General features: G+C 38.3%; 1 protein-coding gene across 1 annotated transcript; it reads left to right on the plus strand.

Annotated features, from left to right (window-relative positions):
- The first annotated feature begins 1,863 nt into the window (after positions 1-1,863).
- Positions 1,864-24,440, plus strand: LOC131776450 (transcription initiation factor TFIID subunit 1). The gene is given in 52 exon segments (XM_066161176.1): positions 1,864-1,971; positions 2,570-2,693; positions 3,159-3,305; positions 3,534-3,593; positions 3,796-3,984; positions 4,890-5,149; positions 5,941-6,138; positions 6,687-6,921; positions 7,773-7,984; positions 8,148-8,276; positions 8,661-8,793; positions 9,212-9,258; positions 10,027-10,204; positions 10,911-10,952; positions 10,955-11,007; positions 11,010-11,096; positions 11,435-11,542; positions 11,833-11,918; positions 12,288-12,411; positions 12,670-12,682; positions 12,685-12,813; positions 13,732-13,746; positions 13,749-13,795; positions 13,797-13,862; positions 14,095-14,162; positions 14,240-14,411; positions 14,700-14,831; positions 15,234-15,312; positions 15,426-15,522; positions 15,761-15,858; positions 15,861-15,883; positions 16,128-16,205; positions 16,471-16,486; positions 16,978-17,066; positions 17,454-17,584; positions 17,700-17,759; positions 17,883-17,973; positions 18,647-18,846; positions 19,195-19,247; positions 19,398-19,444; positions 19,546-19,587; positions 19,770-19,826; positions 20,590-20,682; positions 20,793-20,877; positions 21,002-21,069; positions 21,239-21,301; positions 21,405-21,461; positions 21,600-21,692; positions 22,136-22,220; positions 22,359-22,426; positions 22,863-23,127; positions 23,677-24,440. Coding segments are annotated over 52 exon segments (5,535 nt in total). The 5' UTR covers positions 1,864-1,866; the 3' UTR covers positions 24,015-24,440.
- Positions 24,441-24,727: the final 287 nt, after the last annotated feature.

A 24,727-nucleotide genomic window follows, 5' to 3' on the forward strand; every position in this document is an offset into this window, starting at 1 on the left:
CGAATAGATCGTAATGTTAGAGGCGCACTCTTCCTGGTTTCATTCCCTTTTTTTCTTCGCTGTTGTTCTCTTTTTTTATTTTACTGTGAGCTGGTATAAAGGCCAACAGCGGCACTTCGATCTAATGCATTGGAGAAATGAAGCCACTCTGGTCGAGTATCAGCCAATACAAGGCACACAGCAACTGCGATCCTTTTTTTTTGTGTTCCGCTGGAGCTGAGGGTCGCGTCACCTCTTTAACTGCAGCACCGATAAAAATTTGAGTGGCTCCGAATCATCTGCGGACCTCGCTAACCCCAAAAGAGCACAGCTGATAAACTATTACGCTGCGTACCGCCAAAGCACTAGATCGAGCAACGCATGTCCCTCATTCAAGTTCTAGTGCGCTTTAAACTTTCGATCTAATGAGCCTCAGTGTTAACGGCTTGGTACATTATACTCTTTCGTAAATGAGTCATTCATGCACTAGCTTACACTCGTCTCCACTGACCGAGATTTCAGTAAAGAGATATTTATCTGGTTTACCATTTTCGTTAGACAATTGAACAGGCCTCGCAATTTTTGAACAGGTTAACTTACATGTTCGCTCTCATGTAAATAAAGCGTAACTTTTTTTAGACCACTTCAGGAAAAACAATTCCTGCTTGCACGCGCGCCTCCAGAAATTCGCCCTTCATGTTATTTCGGCCCTTTCATCGCAGGACTTGCAATTAAGGTGCGGTATGCAAATTGAAGAGAGAGGTAGAGACCGTAGTAGAAGGGATCGGGTCCAAACTTGATCTACGAAGAAAATAGGTCAATGAACAGCTGTTGTCCAAAATATTGAGACCTCCAAAAATAATATTTTTGTTAAAATAGCAATCTAAGGGGTTAAATACATAGTCTTATTAGAGAGGGGTGTAATTATCACTGACAACAATCATGAGACTCATAAAGTCCAGTGGCGCCAGGAAATGATAATCTAAGCTGTTAAACATGGTTTAAACGGATAAAAGAGTACTTATACCTAAAAAGGAAATCAGAGGTATCACGATCCAGATCACCCAAGAGATCTTAGAAGGTAACAAATTCCTTTAACGCCACGCAGCTCACAAACGCTCTGATCCGACAAATATTCTGAAACAATGGACTAATTAAGGCAATTTTATTTTTAGAGTGATTGCGACTTTATAAATCTCAGATAAACATAAAAACAGACAACTACCGTGCCCAAAATAACCAAACTTTTGTAATGAAGGTACCTCTTATACGGATGTTTCTTTTTCGAAAGGTTCCCTTGATAGAATTGCACCAATATGAATCCAACCCTGACACTGAACCAAAAGGACTGATTAATTTGCCAATTTTAGAAAATAAACTAAAAGCCCCCCTCCGCTCTGAAAGCTAAATTTTCTTATTAATGCATCTCCGCCCACACATCCTTTCTCTCCACCCAGAAACTAAATAAGTTTGTAGTTACAGTCGCGCCTTTAGATGTTGACTTGTCCGTCTCTGCACTATATGTGAATTGCACTAGGCGAAAAAAGACGAGCCTCTTCGGATTTTTACTTATACAACCGGAATAAACTGTCATTTTTTTCTTCGAACAGCACCCCTAATATATTGATTTACCGTCAGACCAGTTACGTTGACGTGCGAGCGAATATTAGTGTCTGCGAGCGTGGAGTTTTAAGAAGATTTTATTTAAAAAAATCATTTAATATATTGAAAAGAAATATGTGCTCAACGTCAATTTGACGCCCTGGCGACAGTTTTCATTTGCATTGGTCAAGCGTGCCGGAACAATATTAGTAGACAACTAAGGGAGTCACAGAGAGGCTGGAAACTAAATGTTTTTCCCACATTTCTTAGCGCTCCGTCGCCAACATGGCGGACTCGGAGGACGAAGATGGCTCTCTCAATCTAACAGGGTTTTTATTTGGAAATATCAACGAGAAAGGCGAGCTTGAAGACACAGAGATATTAGATGAGGTAATTTACACTTCTGAAAAGTCGATCGTAGATATATTTCTTTTTAACCTACTTGATGGCCTCAAGACTTTCACTCAACAAATTGAAACCCACAAGGATACATTTCAACACGATTTGTTTTGATCGCTATTTCTCTTTTTTTTCTTCTTTGACAAAAGGTATATTTTGTCCATTATATGGGAAAACTCTTCTGTTGCCTTAGCAAGTTGATTTTTTTTCTCCCTTTCCCAGCATTTAAGCTTTTTCTGAAAGGACTGAAGATTTACATGTATCCAAGGTTATTATCAACAACTGATAAGCCGATGAAAGGGCGATTTAACTGCTAATGTTCTGTTGTATGACGAAGGGAGTGAAAGGTTCAATGTTGCATGTAGCTGTAGGAGATTTTGATAGAAATCGGAAGAAGAAAAATGAATTGTATTTCATTTCTTTGAGTGGAAAATGAGGTACATGTAGCTAACAAATGCAATGCACACGTTTTGCCTCCGAGCCAGTGTGACCTTAGTTTGGCATGGATAGTCAGTTTCGTTGTTTAACATTAGGTTTGGATTGTTTTGTTTTAAATTGAATTAAAATTTTTGTTTAAATTTCTTTCAAGGAATCACGGCGCCATCTTTCTCAGTTGAGCTCTCTGAGTGGCCTTGGGAGTCTTGTTCAAGACATCGCAGAGGAAGGCAATTCACCAAATCATGATTCTGGGCCACTGGGCGAGGGAAGCAGCAGTAAGATACATTTGTGTCTTTTGGTTTCATATCTGATCTGTATAGTGAGTAGGTGATAGAAGGGTCTCACTCCAATTGCATGGCATTTTAGGCAGAAGGTGTAATGATTTGCTCTTTAGAATCTGGATAATCTGAGTCATGTTGCTAGAGAACTGCTCAGCTGGGCTTTCACACTTCCAGACCTGGTGTAGCATCCTTTTAAAATGGAATAGCCATATTTCTTAGCTGGTTCATGCTAAACCAGTTGGAATGATTATTGTGTTATTGTAAACTTGCTGAGATGCTGGGCAGGTTTGAAAGTAATCTGTGATGGACTAGTATCCCATTCAATGATCCTAAGCTAAATGTTTCATAAAACATGGTAAGCTCAGTGTTTTCCTTTTCTGGCAGCATCTAAAAAAATTAAGTGCCTGTAGTAACTTTTATTATGCCTAAAATTACTTGGAATTTTTGAAAATTCAACAGGTAAATCCCTTTCAGAAGGCTGGATTCAGAAGGATTCAAGTGCTACAGACTACAGTGATATCTCCGAACTAGCAGAGGAAGAGGAGGAAAAGTATTACAAACATGCTGTGTCCATATTCTCTCAAAAGCAGAACACCAGCACTACTGGTAAGTTACACTGATCAATTGTAGAGTTCTCATCAAAACATCATTCTCCTTCATTGGGTTTTTGTTTGTCTTTTCATTGCATTTTTGTTTAAACATATTTTTTGTTGCATTCCTTAAAAGTACCTTGGCTTATTGAAGGGGATTACATTATCAAAGTTACAATAATTTAATGTGGTAATGAACTGTTAAAGAAATGAGTCAATATAATTTGTTTTGATTAAATTTTAGATGATGATGACTATGATGATACTGGTATTGACAATGTGGATAATACACAGAATGAAAAAGGTTTGTTTGCTTGATTGCATTGTATCATCAATGAAATACAGTAGGGAGTGACTGTGACACTTTTGATGTGAATACTTGACTGATATAATAATGTTATTATTTTGATTATAATGGAAAGATCATTTTAGTTTATTGATATATTAAAATTTGTTTAGTATACAGCCTGCTTGAAATTTCTATGATAACTATTCTTACCAACTAGGTCACTTGCTGTTACCTACTATTGTCCCTGCGGCTTCCACACTTTCTAAACATGAACAGGACAGATTGGCCATGCCTCCACCACCCACCCCACAGGTGTCTGTGGCCCAATCAGGGGAGGGTGCCAGAATGATTGACAGCACCAATAAAGACTCATTTGCCACCCCTCTTGCTGGAACAATTGGATCAGGTAGATGAAGTATCAATTCTTTGAACTGTTTGTCTGCCTTTCACAGGAAATTTCTTTGGAAAGGAACTTTTCCATGTGTATAGTAGTTGGTTAATTTAGTGAGGATAAATTGAGTGACAGGGTTTTGACCTTAAAATTAAGGAGTTGTCTAAGGCAACCTTCCTTGTTTCCAGTGGTTACCAAAACCTCAAGAATTGTACCTTCCCAACTGTATAATGTGAGAGCCCACTAAAAGTGGTCAAACGACACTTTGCCTCTTGAAACGAAACTAGTGGTCCAGGACAACAATACCATGTTAAATTTAGTCACCAAACTTTCCTCACTCAACTGAAAATCCTTGTAAGAAGTGTTTGAAGCCAGACAAACAGCTGTTATTCTGAATTTCTTACTGAAAGAATACTGTGGCCGTTGTGTGTGCATCCTTGTTGTCAACAATGTTTTGAAAATTCCTTTGGAGTGTTACAGATGTGTAATTGGTGACATAGCTGAGTGCATGGGAGTGTGAGTGGATATAATATTTAAAAGCTTGCTCCAAAATGAAACAACATTTCAAGTTGGGTAGAAACAAGGATGCAAATATGTCAGGTGAATTGTGACTGTGATGATGACTTATGCTCACTGACTTTCCCTGATGGTAATCCTTTCAGGGCCACCCACACATGAATAAGTGGACTGTATACTCAATCAAATGTTCCATTTATTTTCCCTACAAAGCTAAAAAGGTTTTTTCTCTTCACAGTTGATATGCCACCTTTCTACTCTGCCTGTGCTGAAACTTTTGTACAATATGTATTGCTGTCTTGGTCTTAAACAAAACACGTACCAAAACATGTAATATAAGACTCAAATGTGTTCTCAAACAAATTGCTATTTTTTTAAAATGGTATTGTATTTTTACCTTTAAGATCTATTAAACAAAGATGGCAAACTCACCACCCATGATGGAAAAACAGTTACAGATCTGTTTCCAGAGTTCCGTCCTGGACAGGTTTTAAGGTTTTCCCGTCTCTTTGGCCCAGCAAAAGCTTCATCAATGCCTCAGCAATGGCGTAATGCTAAGAAAAGGAAAAAGAAAAAGAAAAAACAAGATGATGAAAAGACTGGGATTGAGCCTCCGAAAACTCCACCCAGTCCTCCACCTGAAGATTGTATGTCTGATGATGAGGTAAACAAAATAAAAAACATAGGTTTTGTTTACAGTTAGAAGTCCTTTAGATTACCAAACATAGATGCTAAATCCTTGAATTAATGGCTTCATTTAGTAAAAGCCCTCCCTCTGAAAGATCACCTTTCTTATGGGCACAAATGTGAAGTGCATGTTATCCTGTTTAGCCAAATTTTGACAAAAACTGATGCAAACTAAGCATGGGTTTCATTCCCCTGTCTATTCACTCCCGAGAGGAAAATTGGAAACAGGGTGGAGCAGGTAGAAATAAAATTAAGGGGAAGCCTTGCTTGTAGTTTTTATGCATACAACTGGCACTGGAACAAACCCTAGAGTATGATAAATCCAAATGATACTTTTGTGGACATTGAACAGAGCTTCATTAGGGTTGGTCCATATTTAAAAGAAAAATATGAAAACATTCAATCCTCTCAATCCTAAACCATCCTTGTTTCTTTTTGGTGTGTTCTTGCCTCTGGTGTTTATCTATTGAAGTAAACAATTATTTTAACCCTTCCACTCCTATAATTGACCAGACAGGAAATTTTCCTTACAGTAACTACTCACTTTCAAGCATAAAGATGATGTTAAGATAAAAATATCAAGCTAGACTATTGATTGATTTACCTGTAACACCAAATTCTCTGAGCTTAAATGGCAAGAATTGTATGGAAAACAGTGTCGAGAATTATAGTTTAGATCTTGGGAATGAAATGGTTATTAAGTTTTCTATCCATTCTGAAGGGATTTTACAAATATTGTGACAAAACACCTTTGAAATCTTCTTGTAGGACAAATTAATGGCACCATGGGAACCAACCCTTGATGAACTAAGGGATTCTATTGGTGATTGGAACTCTGCTGGATCTCAGGATGCTACAACGAAAAGTGCATGTGAATGGCGCAATGGCCCAGCAGCTCTTTGGTATGAAATGCTTGGAGTGAATGAGGATGGAACAAATTTAGATTATGGTTTCAAGCTAAAAGAGGTGAAGACAAAGTTTATGGTTAGCTTTTGAAATGTAGATGTTTTAGGAAAGTTCCTGATGAGACTTTAACACTGTCAAAGTGGTATATCTCCTTTTTTTGGAAGGGGAGAGTGATAGAGGGCATAGGGGTTACTGACTGGGGAAAGTTGAGGCACATTGCACTCTGAGGTTGTTTGCTGGCTGTGTTGACTGGGGCAATCTCATAGCTAAGAGAAGACCTGATTGTCTGAGTTTCTCTTTAAACCCTTTAACTCTCAAGATTAGATTGTTAGTTCTATCCTCTAGCTGCTACACAGTTTTTTAGTAAATTGGTTAAAAGAATTTAGTATTTGATCAAGATGACAACTTCTGCCTAATAATTTTGAGTATTCTCACACCTGTTTGCTAGACTTAAAGTTAATGTATGGATGCTGTAGGAAGAACTTACATGTTAATCACTTCTGGGACTTTAAGGGTTAAACTATAAAAGAATTCTATTCAGATTGTTGAGGACAACTGAATGGAAATTGCAATGGACTTCATATGTTTTGTTTTGCTCCTTCTCACAGCAAGCAGAGGATGAGGTAGATTCATCAGTATCCCCCAAATCACCACACTCCCTCCCACCTGATGAATGTTTTGAAATGGTGGCCCAAGTTAACTGGGAGGATGACATCATCTGGACTCTTGATGATGTAAAACCTAACCTCCAAGCTCAAGCCAGGGCAGGCTGGATACCAACAGCTACAACACGCACAGCTCAAGCTTATGCAGCTCAGCAGGAGCAGTTACTACAACAACTTGGTACAAATGAAATATTCAGTGAAGCTAGATTTAGTTTTTGTTTTTCTTATTTTCTTATAGCACATTTTAGTAACATGGAAACCATAAATTTTCATTTGTATTATATAAAAGAGTTTCATGCTGCAATTAACTCCCATCAGTGATCAGGACAGAATTTCCCCCTATAATAGCATGACATAATAGAAATATTTAGCAGACTAGTGATGAGAATAAAGAAAATATCAATTAGGGAATTATTTGTCAATCCAATACCAAATTCTCTGAACTAACATGACAAGAATTGTATGGCAGACAGTGAGGAGAATTACTAATGAGATCTTGAGAGTGAATGGGTTAATATGGGTGGATTTTAATCTTCTTTGCCAGTGTCTATTTTGAAGGCTAATTTTGATAACAACTGTTGGTACAAAGTGATTTTTTCAAAGAGTCCAAATTTCAACAGAATATTATGCCAGTTATGCATAAATAACTTTTTTACATTAAAAAATTGACTTGTAACATGGGTTGATTTTCTAAGTTTGCTTGTTTCTGCCTTAAGATGCTAGCCGTGATAATGACTGATGGCGAAAAATCATTTTTCAAACATTCCAAATTAAAATAGAAGATCATGTTAGCTATGTACTAAATATCTTCTTCTTGATTAAAAAGTGAAGTGTAATTGGTATGTTGGTGCTACAAGATTTTACTCCTTATATTTGAAATAAATTTTTAGGGAAGGAAGATATTAATTTCTTAATGGATAACAAAATTATTTTGATTTGAAGCTCAAATTATTTCTTAAGCACAATGTGTCAAATGCACTTCTAATGTGCAGTTGAGATGTGTAACTTCCTTTTTTTTTTTTTACACAGGGGTACGGCATCCTGGACTTGAAACATTTTTGAAGAACACAACCTCAGCAATCAAAGCTAATACAACTTTCCTGAATCCACCCAACAAACCAGGAGGTGCTGGAGAGGAAAATAATAATCAGAAATCTTCAAAATGGTACTCTATCTTCCCAGTGGAAAATACAGAACTTGTTTATGGCGATTGGGAAGATAAGATTATTTGGGATTCACAGGTATTTGTTTTTTATTCCAATTTCTCAAATGATATTCATGAGCTTCATATCTCAATTTGGTTCCTAGAAATCCATTGAAATGATATAATAACTTCTTACCACATGTAACAGAAGGATACATACATATATGCAATGTAATCATATGCTTTTAATTGTGTTCTAGAACATGCCATCAATTCCCTCTCCTACTATCATGCGACTGGATCCAAATGATGAAAACATAATTCTGAGTATCCCAGAGGACTCTGGTCCACTAGTAAAGGAGAATACAGCAACACTTACACCTAAAAAGGTAGACTTAAGATCACCTGTTAAACCTGGCATTTGCTTTTTGCTAATTTGTTGTTGTGGTTTTCTTTTCACATTTGGTAAGCTTGCTCTAGTCACCATGTCAGTTAGTCCTCATTGGCTTAAAAGACCATTTGTTAGCTACAAGTAAAAATGGTTTCAATCAGCTGATATGCCAAATTATAGGAAAGTAAATCACTTCTTAAACACTAGATTATTGGATGTCATCAATAATAAATTCATGTTTTAGAAAGATCCAGCAGACTACACTTGGCTGAAAGAAGGAAAAAACAGTGACAAGATTACCTCTTTGATGCTTAATATAACATCCTGGTTGACTTTTCCTATTCAACCAAACACTTTTATTTATGAAATTTCTTTTTACCAGGAGGCTAAGAAATCTAAACTACTTTTGGGAAAGAACAACTCTAAAGAGGATGAAAATGTGGAGGGAAAATCAGAGGAACAGCTGAAGAACAAGTTTAATTTATCAAATGATGAATATTACAGTGCAAAGAACAGTGAGTGTTTATGCAACCCTCATTTTCAAATCTTTTTTTTTCAAGATCTGAGTACCAATTCTCCTCTCTCAATTAGACATGTCTTGCCTTTTTTTAGTGCTGAGAATTTGGTGTAGTATCAAACCAAATTAAGTTGATGATAATTTCTTTCTTTTCAATCTATATTTGCTTTGATTTTGGAAGGATGATTTGTGTTTGATTCACTTTTGGGGCTCCAGGTGCTACCTTTCATTCACGTGTTAGCTAAACAACTCCTTAGATGTGACAAGTAATTCTTCCCTCTGTTTTCTGTTTTTAAATTTGTTAAGAGATTGGTGAGTTAATCAATTCTCATACTTTGGTGGCTTCATTAGATATGAAAACTGTTAGGAGAAAGTAAGTTACCTCTGTGTGTGATAAATTTTTTGTTTGTTTACAGCTGCTGAAACATCTTTGGATACAAGTGGAGGTTCAAATCTTGTCCAGGTCAGAATTTTATTTCCTTGTAAGTTTGTACAGGTGCAGATCCCTCTAAAATATTTTGATCAATGCTCTGTATTGTTTACTCAAGGATGAACGTGGTCAACATTTGTAAATTGTTTTAATTTCCTACTAAAAACCATTCTGAAATATTCCACATCCAGAAAAAAAGTGTATGTACGTTTTTAGAATCCATGTTGTAATTTTAATTGAGTCAAAATGATTCTAAATTAATTTGAGAAGTGTTCCCCCTTGTCCAAGGACTTTTTATTTTGCATGAAGAAGACATCAAATTATAGTACAGTAAGATTTATTAAAGTTCACAAGGGAACCAGGTGGACAATCAGACATGGTTTGATGCTACTCTGGTTTAAAGGTTTAATAAATGTGACAGATAACTTACAATTCATAGACCCAACGTTTTGACAATCCTGTCTAGTGCCTTCATCAGGGGTGATCTAAATGGACCTCTTGTTGCAACAATCAGATCACCTTGGTGAAGGCACTAGACAGGAGTGTTGAAACCAGAGTAGCAAAAAACCATGTCTTATAGTACAATAGTTTGAAATCATTTTGGCCTTGGATTTGATATAAACTGCTAACAGAAGATGTAAAACATAAATACCTTTGAAGTAAAATTGTATTCAATTTATAGAATTTGAAAGAATTTTCCACAGAAATTCCAAGAAAATAAACTAGGGCTTTAGTTCTATTTAAAGATACTTGTCACTGTGAGTCAGATGTCTGAATATTTTCTTCCTTCATTTTCATCAGCATTCACTGCCTGCCATAGAACTTCAGAGACCATACTTTCCCACTTACATGGTTGCGTTGGATTTGCGTCATTTCCATCGTGTTCCTCTGAAGGGTTTTGGTCATGGACCCTTGTCCAAACCTGGAAGACATAATGTATATGGGCTACTGAAGCATATCAAGAAGAAAGCCAGGGTCAGTGAACTAGTTTGATTTTCACTCATAAGAGATGCAGGATACTTATGTGTAGAGATTTAAAGGTTCTTGTTCAACCTTAGAAGCGTCATTGTGTTTTGTTCTTGAGCAAAACACTTTACTCTTACTTGTCTCTCCCGTCTCAGGAATATAAATGAGAACTGGGGAAACATCAGGGAAACCTGTCAAAAAGTGGGGGTAAGGTGGGGTGGTGTGGGGTGGAGTTGGGGGGTTGGGAGGGTGAGGTAACCGGCAAGGAGCTATTAATCAAAGTACTTTCCTTTTTTTTTTTTCCTCAAACCACTAGCGCAATCTATTAAAACTACAAGCGACATTTAGGTTTTTTAAAATAGCCAGACTTCGGTGGAATCCTCTAGGATTACCAAGGGGGGAATGAGAGTTCTAAAACCAATCAAGGAGAGTTTTGTGAAAACAAATCTTGGGACAATCTAAAAAAAAATTTCAAACTCTTTGCTGTCTCAAGGCCTCTCTCCATTCAGGAAAATGAACGAGCTGCGAGACAAGAAGGGAAAGATACGTTTGACGTGTAGGTGTTTGGCTAAAGATGGACAAGCTTCTCATCAAGGTCGAGAAGCTCTTCTCAAAGTTGCATCATTCATTAGAAACCAAGATAATCCTTAGCCTTGTTAGCTCTTACTCCACAGGCAGTGTCTAAACATGATTTGTTTTTAATGAATTTCCTGTTTCAGGGAACGTGCAACAAGGAGCGCCTGCATCTGGAGGAGGAGAGATGTCTTCATGAGAACACCAGCTGCATTTGAACGGGGTGAAATGGACGGCAGTTTGGGTTTGTTTTTGAGTACTGTGAGGAGTATCCACCACTCATCATGGCTGATTGGCCATGAATGGAAAGATCATAAATATATTATAAACGGGTTAAGGGGAAACAACTCTATAAACTAGAATTAATGGCTGCAAGTGGTCCATAGCTTATCATTTATATCCTGCGTAGTTATGGCAGCGCATGGGGGAGTGGGCGGGGGTGGGGTGTAAAATGGGAAAGGAAGTCAGACCAGGCAGGGGGACGCTCTTGCGCATGCTCCTAAAAGCCATGCTCTTCTCACCAAGGAAGCAGACTATACTTAGCTCATTTAATTTCATGTATCGTGTGTGCTAGAGGGTTTATTTTATCGTGAATGTTTCATGATTATCACCTTCTATCTCATTCTCACGTAACCAGTGTGATTTCTTTACCAATGCAGTTACCTTTTAGAACCCAGGCAAGGATGAGAGTATGCCCAGCTTAGAAATATGGAGAACCAGTTACCAGGACATCAGACATCACCATTTCTTGGGCCAGTTGGCACCCAGGAGAATGAGAGTCTTTACAGGTCGCGTCCACGACATGATATATTATTCACGGAACACAGATTGATTTCTACAGTAACTGGTTATGTGGCGTGTCCATCCGAATGAGGTTGGTCCTGAAAAACACTATTTTCTGTGTCAGTGTGTTTATTAGGGGGGCGGGCAGAGCCCCAACCATACGACAACCTGAGGACTGAAAACAGTTCTTTTTTTAGAACGGTCCCTTCTCTTGGACAGGAGAAAGAACTTGATTTTAGTAATTTCTATTGCTGCCAAAGGTCGAACTGTTGTCTCTCTTTGTAGGCTATTGAGAGCAACTTGTTCAGAGCTCCGATTTTCCAACACGAATTACCTGAGACAGATTTTCTGATCATCAGAAATTCGTCTGGGTGAGTACTGTACATGTATCATTCACTTATTTGTTCCTAGTAAATGACCTGCTCTTCCTCACTTAGTTGCTCTGCGGCTCAGTGGTATTGAGCATCGGAGGAATGCTAATTTCGAAGTTGTGAGGATCTCGATCCCCTTATGGGCAATTTTTTGATCTTTTGTCCAACGCTAGTGGCAAGACGAAAACAAATCTCTCCAATATCAAATACTTCATTATGATAGCTGAAGCTCCAAGCTTTATGGGTGATGTGGGACAAGCGTCCTTTTTGGATATGGTCACAAAATAGTTTGCCAACATCATCTAAAGATTCCTCTGATGTGGTGTTTTCTTCCAATTAAAATAAGTTAGTTTTGTTTGTGTTACGTAGGTATCATATTCGTGATGTGAAGACAATTTTCACTGTGGGCCGAGGAATTGCCCAAAGCTTTGATGGAGGTTACTCGGGACCAAAACTCTAAAAAGCCAACATTCACGCCAGAGATTTCCTCCAAGTAAGTTGAATTGACATTACATTGTCGTATGAAATTAAGCAAGATACATTAAAGTGCCTTATCATATGATCCTTAAGGCCCCCTGCGATGGACTGGAGTAGCAATACCTCTCGTTGCGTAATTTTGCTGTTGGATTGGAAGAACTAACCCGCAGGCCTGACCTCCCAGGAGGCGAACTCATGATGGCCGACTGACTTGTTGTGAAGGTCATTTGTGAAGTGTAGGAAATAGCATGGTGGGTTTTTTATATTTCCACAGATTTTCATCTATCGAGGTTTTGGAAAAGTCCAGACACGCCAAGGAGAATCAAGATGGACGACATCAAGCGAGCATTTCCAATGCACTCCGAGAGCAGCATTAGAAAACGACTCAAACTTTGTGCGACTTTAAGAGAACGGGTTGGTCGCTTTATGTAGTTGAAATTATCCACCAGTGTGGTAATTGAGCACGTGCAATTTCGCAAGCTTTGGCGATTAGAATCTTGGTGGAGACTAACGGCAAATGCAAGGGTCAAACATTTGCTGACTACCATTGAGCCGTTTGGGCATTCACGGGAAGATATTTACATTCATTTTGATAAAAAGAAATTTCCTGTATTTTTGCTAAATCTGTGTTGGTGTGAGAAGAAAAAACCGAGCAAAACCAGAGGAACCTTTTTTCCGTTCGCGTTTGTAGCAAAGATACTTCTTCATACATCCAGTGAGTACGTGGGTGAATGAATGTGACTTTTTTAAGGGAGAGTGAATATTATTTGCGTGAGTGAGCGATGCATAGATTAGTAAGTCGCACGTGTTTGACTCAGTCTTACGTAGGTGTCAATGTAACTGGCGCGAGTTAGTGATGCTTTACAACAGCACTATAGTTCAGTGCAGTGTAGATGTTGAATTAGTCTGTGAACCCAAGTTAAACAACAGCCATTAGCAAGTTGAACAAATTACCTTAACGAGATCAATTATTTTAGATTCACAGGAAATGGAGTTCAGAAATTTTACCTTTGACAGTGAGTATAGGGCAGTCATGAGTAGAGTAGTTTAGCCTATGTTAGTTATATTGAGCATATAGTAATAAAGCACAACATGGCGTGATACACTGTGTTGCAGTTTATACCAATGTTTATTTTTCTTTTTATGAATGAAGTGAAGAAAAACAGTGTTAGATAAAGTAGCATAGCGTCAAGTATTGAAGAAGATTATACATTACACAGTATAGCATAGCGTTATGGTTATGAAAGCTTTACTGAACGAAGGAAAAAATTAGCGGATTGAAAAGCTAGCGCATGCTGTTGTGGAAGCTGATTGATCCATCCTGATGTAACCTTAGGTACTGACTGTAATTGGGGGTACTGAAGAATGATTTCCGTTTGCCAACGGAGGAGGAGATGCGTGGCCTTAGTGTCACCCGAGCAGTGTTGTGCATATTACAGCATGTTGGCTGCAGAACAGAGACTCAAGGTGAGTCTCAATCCTTTGTTCATCAGACAGCTATGTGCGACTGAAGAAAAAGAAGGCTCTAGTCAATTTTCTCGCTCCCTGTGCAGCTGAAATAGGTCTTACTCGCACTGATTGCGCATTACATATTCTTTTTGTCATTTATTTTGTTTGTCTATGTTAGGAGAAATTCTGAATTTTACTCCTTGAGCATTACTGAATTAGTTTCCTATTCTTTTTTTTAAACTTTTCAAAGGATGCTGGTTATGGCGAGAAATCTCTGTTCTCCTGCGACGATGATAACGATGATCCAGAGAGCAAAATATGATGACGAGGTAGGTGTTAATGAGATGGAAATTCATTTCAAATGTGGAATGTCTTATTTATGAGTCAGTCTAAACGTGCGACTCGCCTTTTTTCCTGGTTCGCACAGCCCCATGGAATACCACAAGAGCATTTATCTCAGCCATGAGAGGAAAGTGTCAGCTGGCTGTGACAGGATCTGCGGACCCCACTGGGTGTGGGGAGGGATTTTCATACGTTAGAGTACCTAACCCGCCTATGGCAAATAAGGTAGTGTAATGACCATTAAACGGTTTTTTTGATCTGTTGTATGGCGGGAAGGAAGAGAGTAGTAGGAGAAAAAATTCGTGGTTCTCTTTTTATTATTTCTCTTTAGAAACACTTCTCAGGTTTTTGAAATGTAACATGACACTTCTGTGCCAACCTGAATTGCTAATTTACTTAGTATTCGAGCTCTGTTTTGTAAACGACTCGTTAAACTTGCCAACGTCACGATGGTTTTCGAAGATTTAGCAAAAGTGCTAAACACACTGTTGTCTTTCTTTCTGGTTTGATCAGGATGATTCCAGCACCAACTCTCCTCAGATACGAAAACAAAAGACAGTTACGGGGACTGATGCTGATCTAAGGAGATTGTCTTTGAAGCAAGCGCGACAAGTACTCAGAAACTTTGGAGTATCAGATGAAGAGGTAACTCACTCGTCTTGTACCATTATATTACCAGTTTGTGTCCCGGCGATGCTTTCTCCTTCTATGGTATTTAGTGGTTAACTCGCTAGACTCTGGATCGAAAAGTCCCGGTGCGAGACCTGGCTGGGTCATTGTATGGTGTTCCCAGGCAAGAGACTACTCTCTTGATAGATTGGGACTGGGTTTCTTGTGATGGACTGGCATTCCTTCCTGGAGGTGTAGAAGTATTTTCAGTTACTTTACGCTACACGAAGCCAGATATGCTCCGGTAATAGACGACCATAAGAGTTGTAACACGTAACTAAACCACACCGTTGCCTCACTGACCTCTGTGGGAAGCTGCTCAAGACGCACTCTCCCAATGTCTTCTTTAGCAGATAGTTTCTTTGTTTCTTTGTGTAGATTCGAAAATTGTCCAGATGGGAAGTTATTCATGTCGTGCGCACAATGTCTACAGAGGCGGCTAAGTCTGGAGAAGGAGGTAGGTCACGCTAGTGTTACGTTACTGTCAATCAGTGAGGTCATGCTATATGAAATGGTAAGTAACATAAAGGTCATGTACGTTTGGATGATTTTTATATCTTTTGTGTACAGGTATGAGCAAGTTCGCCAGAGGATCAAGATTCACAATTGCTGAACATCAGGAACGCTACAAAGAAGAATGTCAGCGGATATTTGATCTACAAAACAGGTTAGCAACAAGACCTTTGACTACTAAATTCCTGTAAACCCTGAAAGTTATTTCTGAGCGTGGTGAACTGTCAGCGGTTTGCCTGCGATGGACTTAAATTACATCCGAGGGGAGTACGATAATTGTAGTGGTCTCATGTTACAGAAACAAGGATAAACTCTTGTAGAATAAAGCACCAGCCTTGTAAGAACTGGTCTGGATAAAATAAGTATGTTTTTAATCCCTTTTTTACGTGTAGAGTTTTATCATCAACTGAGGTCCTGTCTACAGACGAGGAGAGTAGCAGTGATGAGGGAAGCGATATCGATGAGCTTGGGAAAAATCTGGAAAGTATGTTGGCAACAAGAAAACCAGTATGCAGGTGTGTTTAAAACTATTTCTACAGTTGGTCCTTTAATTTAGTTTGTTCCATATGCAGGAATGTACCTTCAAAATGGAGACTAACTGTCATGTTGGAAGATAATTTTCATCTAACAAAGACCTTCATTGCCTAAACAGAACGTACTGTGATCTGAAGTCAATCGTTCTCCTATGATTGAAGGAACTTGTGAAATTTTCATGAGTCTGTGAAAAATTTTCACGTGATTGTTTTTTTTTTGCCTCAGCTCACTCATGAAGAAGAAGAGGCCGAGAGAAGAGAACTTCAGAAGCTACTGAGTGATGATAAACCCAGCAAAGAATCTGTAAGAAACATTCGTCAACATCTCTATTATCATGTCCATATTTTCTCTTCGTTTTATTTATTGCATTGTTGATACGATTCACCCTATTAGAAACTTACTGGCTCTTTTTTAAAAGAAAAGACCGAGATGCTGTTACAACGTATAACGCGAAAGCAAAGCATTAGCAATACATTGTAGTTATCCCTTTCCTGTGTTACCTTTGATGCTTATTAGAAGCATAACATTAATTTCTAACATTCTCTCCCCTTTTTTCCCATGTAAACAGAACGGCAAGTCTGCAGGTAAGGCTTCCATTTTATTTGCCTACATTTGAATGTACTTTTGTTTCCATCGATCGTATCTTAATCTCTTTACCCTCTACACCCTAACAGCGGTATGCATATTCTCCATACTGGTCTCTATACATTTCCAAATGTGCTGACAAGGAGAATTTTTTCAGCAATCTTGAGCTTCTTTAGTTGGTGATAATTTCCTTTATTCTTTTAACCTTCAGGGGTGATATTGTACAGAGAAATAAATGCTAGTCGCTCTAAGGAGTTGATGAGTTGACAGTAGTTTCTTGACACTCAAAACAACCTATGTCGGAGTGAAGAGATTAGCTTCCTCACCAATCTCCCGTGTACGGTTCCCTCCGCGAGATTAATTATATTTCCCGAAGGGAATGTCGCTTATTAGCAGAAAACTGAATTGAATTTATTTACGCGAAATAAAGTTCCCTCGCGACTCCAAAAAGAGAGCTCGGCTAATTTGCTGTTTGAAAATAAACTCGCAGGCGAAAAGGGCGGAAAGGAAGGCGCCAAGAAAGATAGTAAAGGAGACGAGGATGAAACAGCTTCAGTTACGAGTTACGAATCATCGATGGTGAGTAGATTGCAATGACTGTCAATACTGGAATGTATAAATAAGAAAAGAGGATATCCTGAAGAGCTAGTGAGAACTCAAAGAAAAACAAGCAAACCGCCGAAAGCGCGGGAAAACGCTGGCAACCAAGTCGTGATTGGTGTTATCTGTTATCTGATTGGTTGAGACAGTGGAGCGAGTTTTCTGGACCAATCACAGAGCAACGTAATAAATACCAAAGCAATCCCGGATTATCTTCAACGCTCAACTGGAAATTGTTATTTGTATTATTTAACATTTGTATAAATCTAGTTAAATTCTAACTGATATAAAGTTCTTCCTTCTTTCTCCTTTTTTTAATGAGACGTTTGTTGTTTTATCAATTTTTCTTTTTATCATTTCTTCCAGGTTGGTCGTCGCCTTCGTATCAGACGCACGTTTAAAACGCCGGACGGAAAGGAATTTGTTCGCATTGAAGTCGTCAAAAACCAAGCCGTTATTGATGCGTACTTGAAGCTGAACAAGGACAAGAGTGTCAAGTACTTCAGTTGTTGATTGTTTCTGTGGTTTTAATTTGTTCAAACAAGGTTATGATGTTGTAGAAACATTTTACTTCTTCACTCAACCTTTTTCGTTTTTGTTGACCTCTTGCAGAGCTCAGTTTGCGAGTGTTGATGAGGTACATAAGGAGGAAATCCGACGGGAAAAGAGAAGGTCTTTTTACGTTTCTTGGGATAAGTTGGATGACTCTTCCAACAGTTGAAATATCTCTCATTGCCTTTGGTTTTTTAGTAATCAAAGGAATAAAGATAACACAAGTTTTATATGAAATTCCAGAATTCAAGAACAGTTGCGAAGGATAAAGCGAAACCAAGAAAAAGAAAAACTACAGCCGGTCAAAAAGAAGAAAGAAAAACCTCCAAATAACGTAAGTACACTTATACACTTATATTGTTGTAAAGTTTGAGGGACAACAGTGGAGCAACCTCGCTGGGCGGAAGGACAAAGATTCTTGAATCCCAAAATCTTCTCCTTTAATTTGTCACCGCTTTATTTGCTGCTTCATTTTCTAATAACTAAAAAGCTACGTGCTTACATTCCCGCTTGTTGGTCATAGTGATGTTTTCTAACTTTGGAAGTTAACGCCACGCTCAAGGTGTTTCTTTGAAAGCCGGATACCAGTGATCTACCGCTGTCCGAAGTACGAAACCTCTTACCGCCATCTGTTTACCTTGTGTCTGTCTTGTTTGGGTTTTGCCTTACGGCCCCTTTCCGAGCACTGCCGCCTATTACATCTTCAACAGCTGCTTATGGGAAAAGTTATCGAAACACGTGACAACTATACTCTATCTGAGATAGCTTTCAATAAAACACCGTGACAAAAAACTAAAGGAAAGAAGGTTTGAAAACAGAGATCACATTCGTAATCAGAAAGCACTCACAAATATGACTCTAACATTGATAACAGACGAAAATTTTTGAGGAAACAAAACTCTCAAAACAGTGACGACCATTGAACATGAAAATCGAGAAGGGATTAACAAGAACCCTAAATTGCAACTCATTGTTTCAAAATTTATTTTCCTTTCTATTTTCATCAGTTGAAATGTGGCGCTTGTGGAGCAATAGGACACATGCGCACGAACAAGAATTGTCCGAACTACCAAGAAGCGAATCCAGCTTCTGTAGTGGTGGCCATGACTGATGAACAGGTGGCTGAAGAGGAACTCAACATGCCACAGGATGATTTGGTGAAAGTTGAAGGAACGAAAATTACTTTGGGAAAAGCTTTTCTTGATCAGTAAGTGTATCAAACAATTTTAAGCACGATCGTCTGCTGGTAGATACACGGCCTTGCATGCTGTGCAAAAGATCTTTTTACCATAGTTATAAAGTTATTTTAAAGGACTTTAAGTTTAGTGAGACATTCAAAGAATTGAGTCCTTGTCTTTTAAGTTTCATTTGAAAGAGTACTGAGCAGATGAAACTCGCATCAGTACTTGAAGCATGTCGACTGGGTTCAGGTTCTGCGTCTGATAGTTTTCGCCGACGGGTGGTCAGCCAGTCACTCGAAGTAATTAAGGAGTAAGACCGATCGAACCTCACTTTTGACAAAATTTGTTCATTGTCATCTGCTGTTTTCCTCCAGAACGAACGAATTGAAAAGGAAAGCACTTGTTTTACGCTTCCCGAAAGAATCTGGTGAGAGAATGTTAATCGATCTATCGTATGCGATAATTATGTAATGAGTATTATCAAATTCCAGTTTCTTTATTTCTATATATACATACACACACACACACACACACACATATATATATGTTTGTTTTGATTTGTTTTAATCATTTTTAGTGCGCAAAAAAAGACGTTCAGGAGTCATGCATTGTGATTATCTTAAGGTACAATTGTTTAGTGAAGTATTTCAATTAACCATCGGAAGAATTGTTCTTATCTTCGCCTGCTAAAATTGAATATTTTTTTGTTTTTTGTTTTGTTTTAGAAACCACGCAAATCAATTAACCGTCGAAGGGCCAATCCTGAGGTAATTACTTATTAATTCCTTCAGCAATTTCAGGTTCGATTGAGAATCGAACTTATTCCGCGATGCGCTGGTCATGCTAATCTTCGGTCAATGATTGGTCTTGAAATTTGGATTAACGAGGTAATTTGTTACTTGTCTTCCCTTTGTAACTTCTGCCTTACTCTTGTGCTCGTCAATGTTAGGTGGCTCTGCAGGCTCTCTTTGAGTTAATCATCAATAAAATGAAGGAAATGGAGGATGTGAGTATATTTTTTCTGGTTATTTATTAACTTTATTATTGTTGTTTTAATACTTTTGATTTGTTTGTAAAAAAGTCACTTGTTTTTCAGCATTTTATCGGTTCACTTTTTTACATTCAAGATTTCTCAAGAGAAACAACGATGATGATGATTTTTTCATGTATATTATGTCAGAAAGACCTTTTTTGGCAGGGATGTGTATGCAGGATTTGGATTATTATTGCAATTCTTATTTGTCCTTATTCTTATCAATAATAATAATAATAATAATAATATTATTATTATTATTATTATTATTATTATTAATGTTATTATTATCAATAGTCGCGGTTTCATTTGTCCTTCGGTGAGTTCAACCAAAGCATTTACACCAACAATTGATGTTGTAAAAAAAGACAAACCTGATCAAAGTACAGGCAGGCAAGAAGTACTTCTAAGCGAAGGAAACCTACAAAGAGTGGCTAAAGTCTTGGCACTCTATACTCCCTATTTAAATTTTTTCTATAACCTTTATTTACCTCTGCCTCTCCGCTATTTTAACGTTGTCTAGTGTTAACAAATTGTTCTCCAATCTCAGGCAGTATTGTTTTGGGGAAAAGGGGAACTTCCAAGTAACTTATTAGAGATGAATTACATTATTACTACTTTTGTCACTCAATGTGTCTTCGCTAAACTGAGAGCATGCCGGAACACTTTTCGTTATTTAAAAGTCAATTTGAATGCTTCTATAAGGTCTTATAACTTGTTTTCTTTTACCTCATAGACGTGGCCTTTTCATCAGCCTGTTTCAGCAAAAACTGTTCCTGATTATCACAAAGTTGTTAAAAATCCCATGGATCTACAAACCATGCGAGAGGTGCGTGATTTTGAAAATCTCTTCAAGAACTTTGATTGTCATCCAAAAACTGCCAGCCTCCTTCTATAGCTTTTTCCTTTGGTCATATCTTATTTATTTTTTATTGTCAGAATCTCCGAAAGAGTAAATATCTGTCTAGGGAGGATTTTCTCGAGCACGTGTCCTTAATCAAAGCAAACAGTGTGTTATATAATGGTGAGTTGAAAAATAATGTCATTATTTAAAAGGGGGTTATAATCGTTTACAGGTTCGACTGTAATTCTCTACTCGCACGTTTGCTTGCTCCAGAATTTAAATAATTTTTTTCTTGCCCTATCAGGACCTACTCACGATTTTACTGCTGCAGCTGAGAGGATGTTGGAAGTTTGTAGAAAGTCTTTGGTGGATGTAAGTGTAACACCCACGACATCTGTGCAGGGTTGCGGTGATTTGGTGCTCTGCTGAAAATTGAATTATTTTAAGATGTGATTAATTAATTAAGTTTATGAACTCCTGCATTTCTGTGTTGCATGTGGATTGATAACAACATATTTGTGTTAATTACTTTTTTTCTCAGAAAGAGGAGGAAATTCTTCAGTTGGAGAAAGAAATAAATCCCATGCTTAGTGACGATCCGCAGGTAACAATTCAAAAGAAGCAGATGTAATTAAGTACGCTTGGAAATATCTGGTTTTACTTCTTTCTGATGTTCATCGTAACTTTGTATTTATTCAACTTCTCAGATTGCCTTTTCGTTCATTCTGGAAAATCTCCTTGTGCAGTTGAAAACATTACCAGATGTAAGTTATATTTTATAAATATAGGAGAGCTAGATCTTCATAAGGTCTGACTCGATGAGATTTTCCATTAATTAAAACTAGCTTTGAGTCTCCAGGCCTAATGGAAGACTTCACCTCTTTCGTATATTTTTTCCTCAGAGTTTGCCTTTTCAAAAGCCTGTCAGCGCTAAGCAGGTGCCAGATTACTACGAAGTGGTTAAAACACCGATCGATCTTCTCACAATTAAACAGGTAACACATAATTTTCCGTCGTTATTGATAATATTCCTCGCCTTCCGTTTGTTCCTTAGCCTATACTGCAGATCAGTTAGTTGCCTTTGTTAATCCATCGACCCCTCAAACATTGAGGTCATGAGAATCTAATTTATAACTAAAGGATCTAATTTAGAACTAAATGATCTAATTTATAACAAAAGAAGCTCTTGATTGTTAAACAAATTCTCCTTGTCAGCACCTTAGTAAATGTATAGTGAACAGTAAGGAGAATATGCACGCTGATGTTAGGATGTAAAGGGTTAACCAGTTAAGCCACAAACAACAACAACAACAATCTTTATCTCTCATCACTTACATTGTCACCTTGGGTGCGATTAGCTCTAACACTGAGTCAGCGGCATAGTGCTGATGAGGATTCGCAAAACTTCCTACGACTAACCAGCTCTCTTGATTCACAGCAAGTGCAGATACACGCCTATCAAAATAGAGAAGAGTTTATGGAACACATGCGAATGATGTACAGGAACAGTGTCGTTTATAACGGTAGGATGTATAGCCACTCACGAGAACTTGTTTCGGTGTAGCGTTCGGGAGAGAATAGTCCTAGATAGGAAGTGATAAAAAGTAATTGAGATCATCTCTACGCGTAACTTCAGCTGAAATTTGGCAATTTTATGACAGGAGAGCATCATGACTTTTCAAAGATGGCCGAAAGACTGGTCCAGTTTTGTGATGAAGCCCTTAAAGAGGTAAGCAAGTCAGTTATATTATGCCGAGAAATTATTAGTTCGTTTTCCATTTATTTTACCCTAGAGATATTCCAAGGCTTGGCGCAAAAAAATCTGAGCCCTTCTTACGTGAATTGTTTGATTTAGCCAGAAAAATTATTTGCGAACAAATGTGTGGTTAATTTTTGTTTAATTTGTCTTAAGTTTCTATAGACTCGACGTGTTACGTAAAATCTGTCTGGAGTTAGGTCTTGAAGTCCTCCATTGGCAGACAACTCTTCACGTGACGTTGTCGAGGACTTTGCTCAATGGTCCAAATATCAGTTCCATTACTCTCCGAGATTACCCTCACCCGGTCGATTACACTGTGCTATCTTTATTTTTTCTCTTCCTTATCTTTTAAAAATGAATTTGACACCTTTCTTCATTTTCACTCCTGTTCCTTGCTATCTCACAGAATGACGATCAATTGTCCAAGTGGGAGAATGACATCTTACTCACTCCAGGCGACGACACCTCATCATATGCCGCTAGCCAACCGCCCTCGGTAGCGGGACCCGAGTGGTCAGCGGAGAACAGCATGGAGGATTTCCCAGAAGGCTTAGTAAAGGAAGAGGATAGCATGATGGACATGATAGAATCAGAGGAACTGGACACTACTGGCGAGGAGTTTAACGACTTCAGAGCACAACTTATTACTCCTGTTTCATCACTAGACCAATGTTAGTTAAATTTCTGTTCATTTGTCTGGACACAACAGTGGTATGGAGAGGGTAACTTAGCATGATCTACTGAGTTGATAACGTAAATTAGCCACCGTCAATTCGCTCTGACGAAGGGCTAACGCTCGAAACGTCACCTTTGAAACTCTTTACGGTGGCCAATTTACGTTATCAGAGGGTGCCTTGATTAAAAAGGGGACATGGGGTTGGATAAAGCAGGGAGTAGAAAATAAGGGAGATAGCGATATCATTATTTTCTTCAAAATTTAAGTTTCCTCCGTCACCTTCCAATTGTAAGTGTTTTCTTTGTTCAAAAGTACACACTTCCCTTCCCATCACAATTTGGAAGGTTATATTCGATGGAAATCCTTAAAAATTATCGAATATTTGCTCCTACTTGGTTAAAAAATCTGAGCTAAATGAAACGCTAACACTTTCAAAATCAACAAAAATAACGCGATAACTGTAACGATTCCCCTTAATTTCTAAGCAGAAAGCTTTGGTCAGGAACCACTGATCACCCATCTGTGGTCTTCTTTTTATCATTAGCAACTCGAATTGACGCTGATTTCGATGAGGAAGAAGACGTCGATATTGAGGGATACGACGACGATGAAAGCACCTCACAAAGCTACACAAAGAAGGAAAGCTTCGGATCGCAACAACTGCTCGGAAGCGAGCAAGATTCGCAGGAAATGTCGCAGTTTGAAAGCATCCTACTAGATCTTCAACACAGTGAGAGCGAAAGCGAAGAGGATGATTTCCCGTTCGGTGACGGAGATGACGAGGACGAGGAAGATATTGAAGAGGAAGAACAGATAAGCTTTTCTCCCGGAGGAGATGAGAGCAATGAAGCAATAAAGGAAGAATTAACGGAAGATCTTTAAGGTTCAATTCAGTTAGTTCAAAGAACTTCGTGTTTTTCGTTGACCTGTGAATCGGGTTTGTTTTTCCTGCTATCGACGCTATGACGTCAGCCTGGCTTCAAACGTCACGTGCAGTTGCATGGTAAAAAAATCTCTGAATGAGGGATTCCTGTGTTGTTTATAGTTTGCCAGTTATCAATAATCGTGCTCTCTAGTGTTGATGTCATTTGACATGGGCTGTTTCTATTTCAACTGGATTCCCTGAGAGGGGCGTCATTTTAATCGGACACACAGAAGGACAATTTCGCTGGCTGTTCATAACCAACAAAGAACAACATAGTAAATCAAAGGTAACTGTACGAGAAGGCCAGCCAAAGCGCATGGTATGTAAATTTACAAATGTTACATGTAAAATAAAACAAGTATAATAAAATATAATAAATAAGACATTTCCTCTGTTGTGTCTGTGGGCTAGATGTATGACGATTCCGCATAGTCGTACATCAGGGGGCCGATCGTGAGTGTGAGAACAATTCAAAACAAGAGGAAACAAAAGGAAAGTCTTCAAATCAGAACTTTTTCTTTCCCAATGGCTGCTTCTGAGCTTTCAAGGACGAGAATTCCACCTTTCTTTATTAAATTTTCTCACGGGCCCATTTGATGATTTAAAGGCACTGAGGGAACGAAAGAGTGCAGTGTGTACGGAATGAGCATCAGAACTGCAAGAGGAAAAT

This window comes from Pocillopora verrucosa, chromosome 14 (genome assembly GCF_036669915.1).
Source record: "Pocillopora verrucosa isolate sample1 chromosome 14, ASM3666991v2, whole genome shotgun sequence".
Taxonomy (NCBI): Eukaryota; Metazoa; Cnidaria; class Anthozoa; order Scleractinia; family Pocilloporidae; genus Pocillopora; species Pocillopora verrucosa.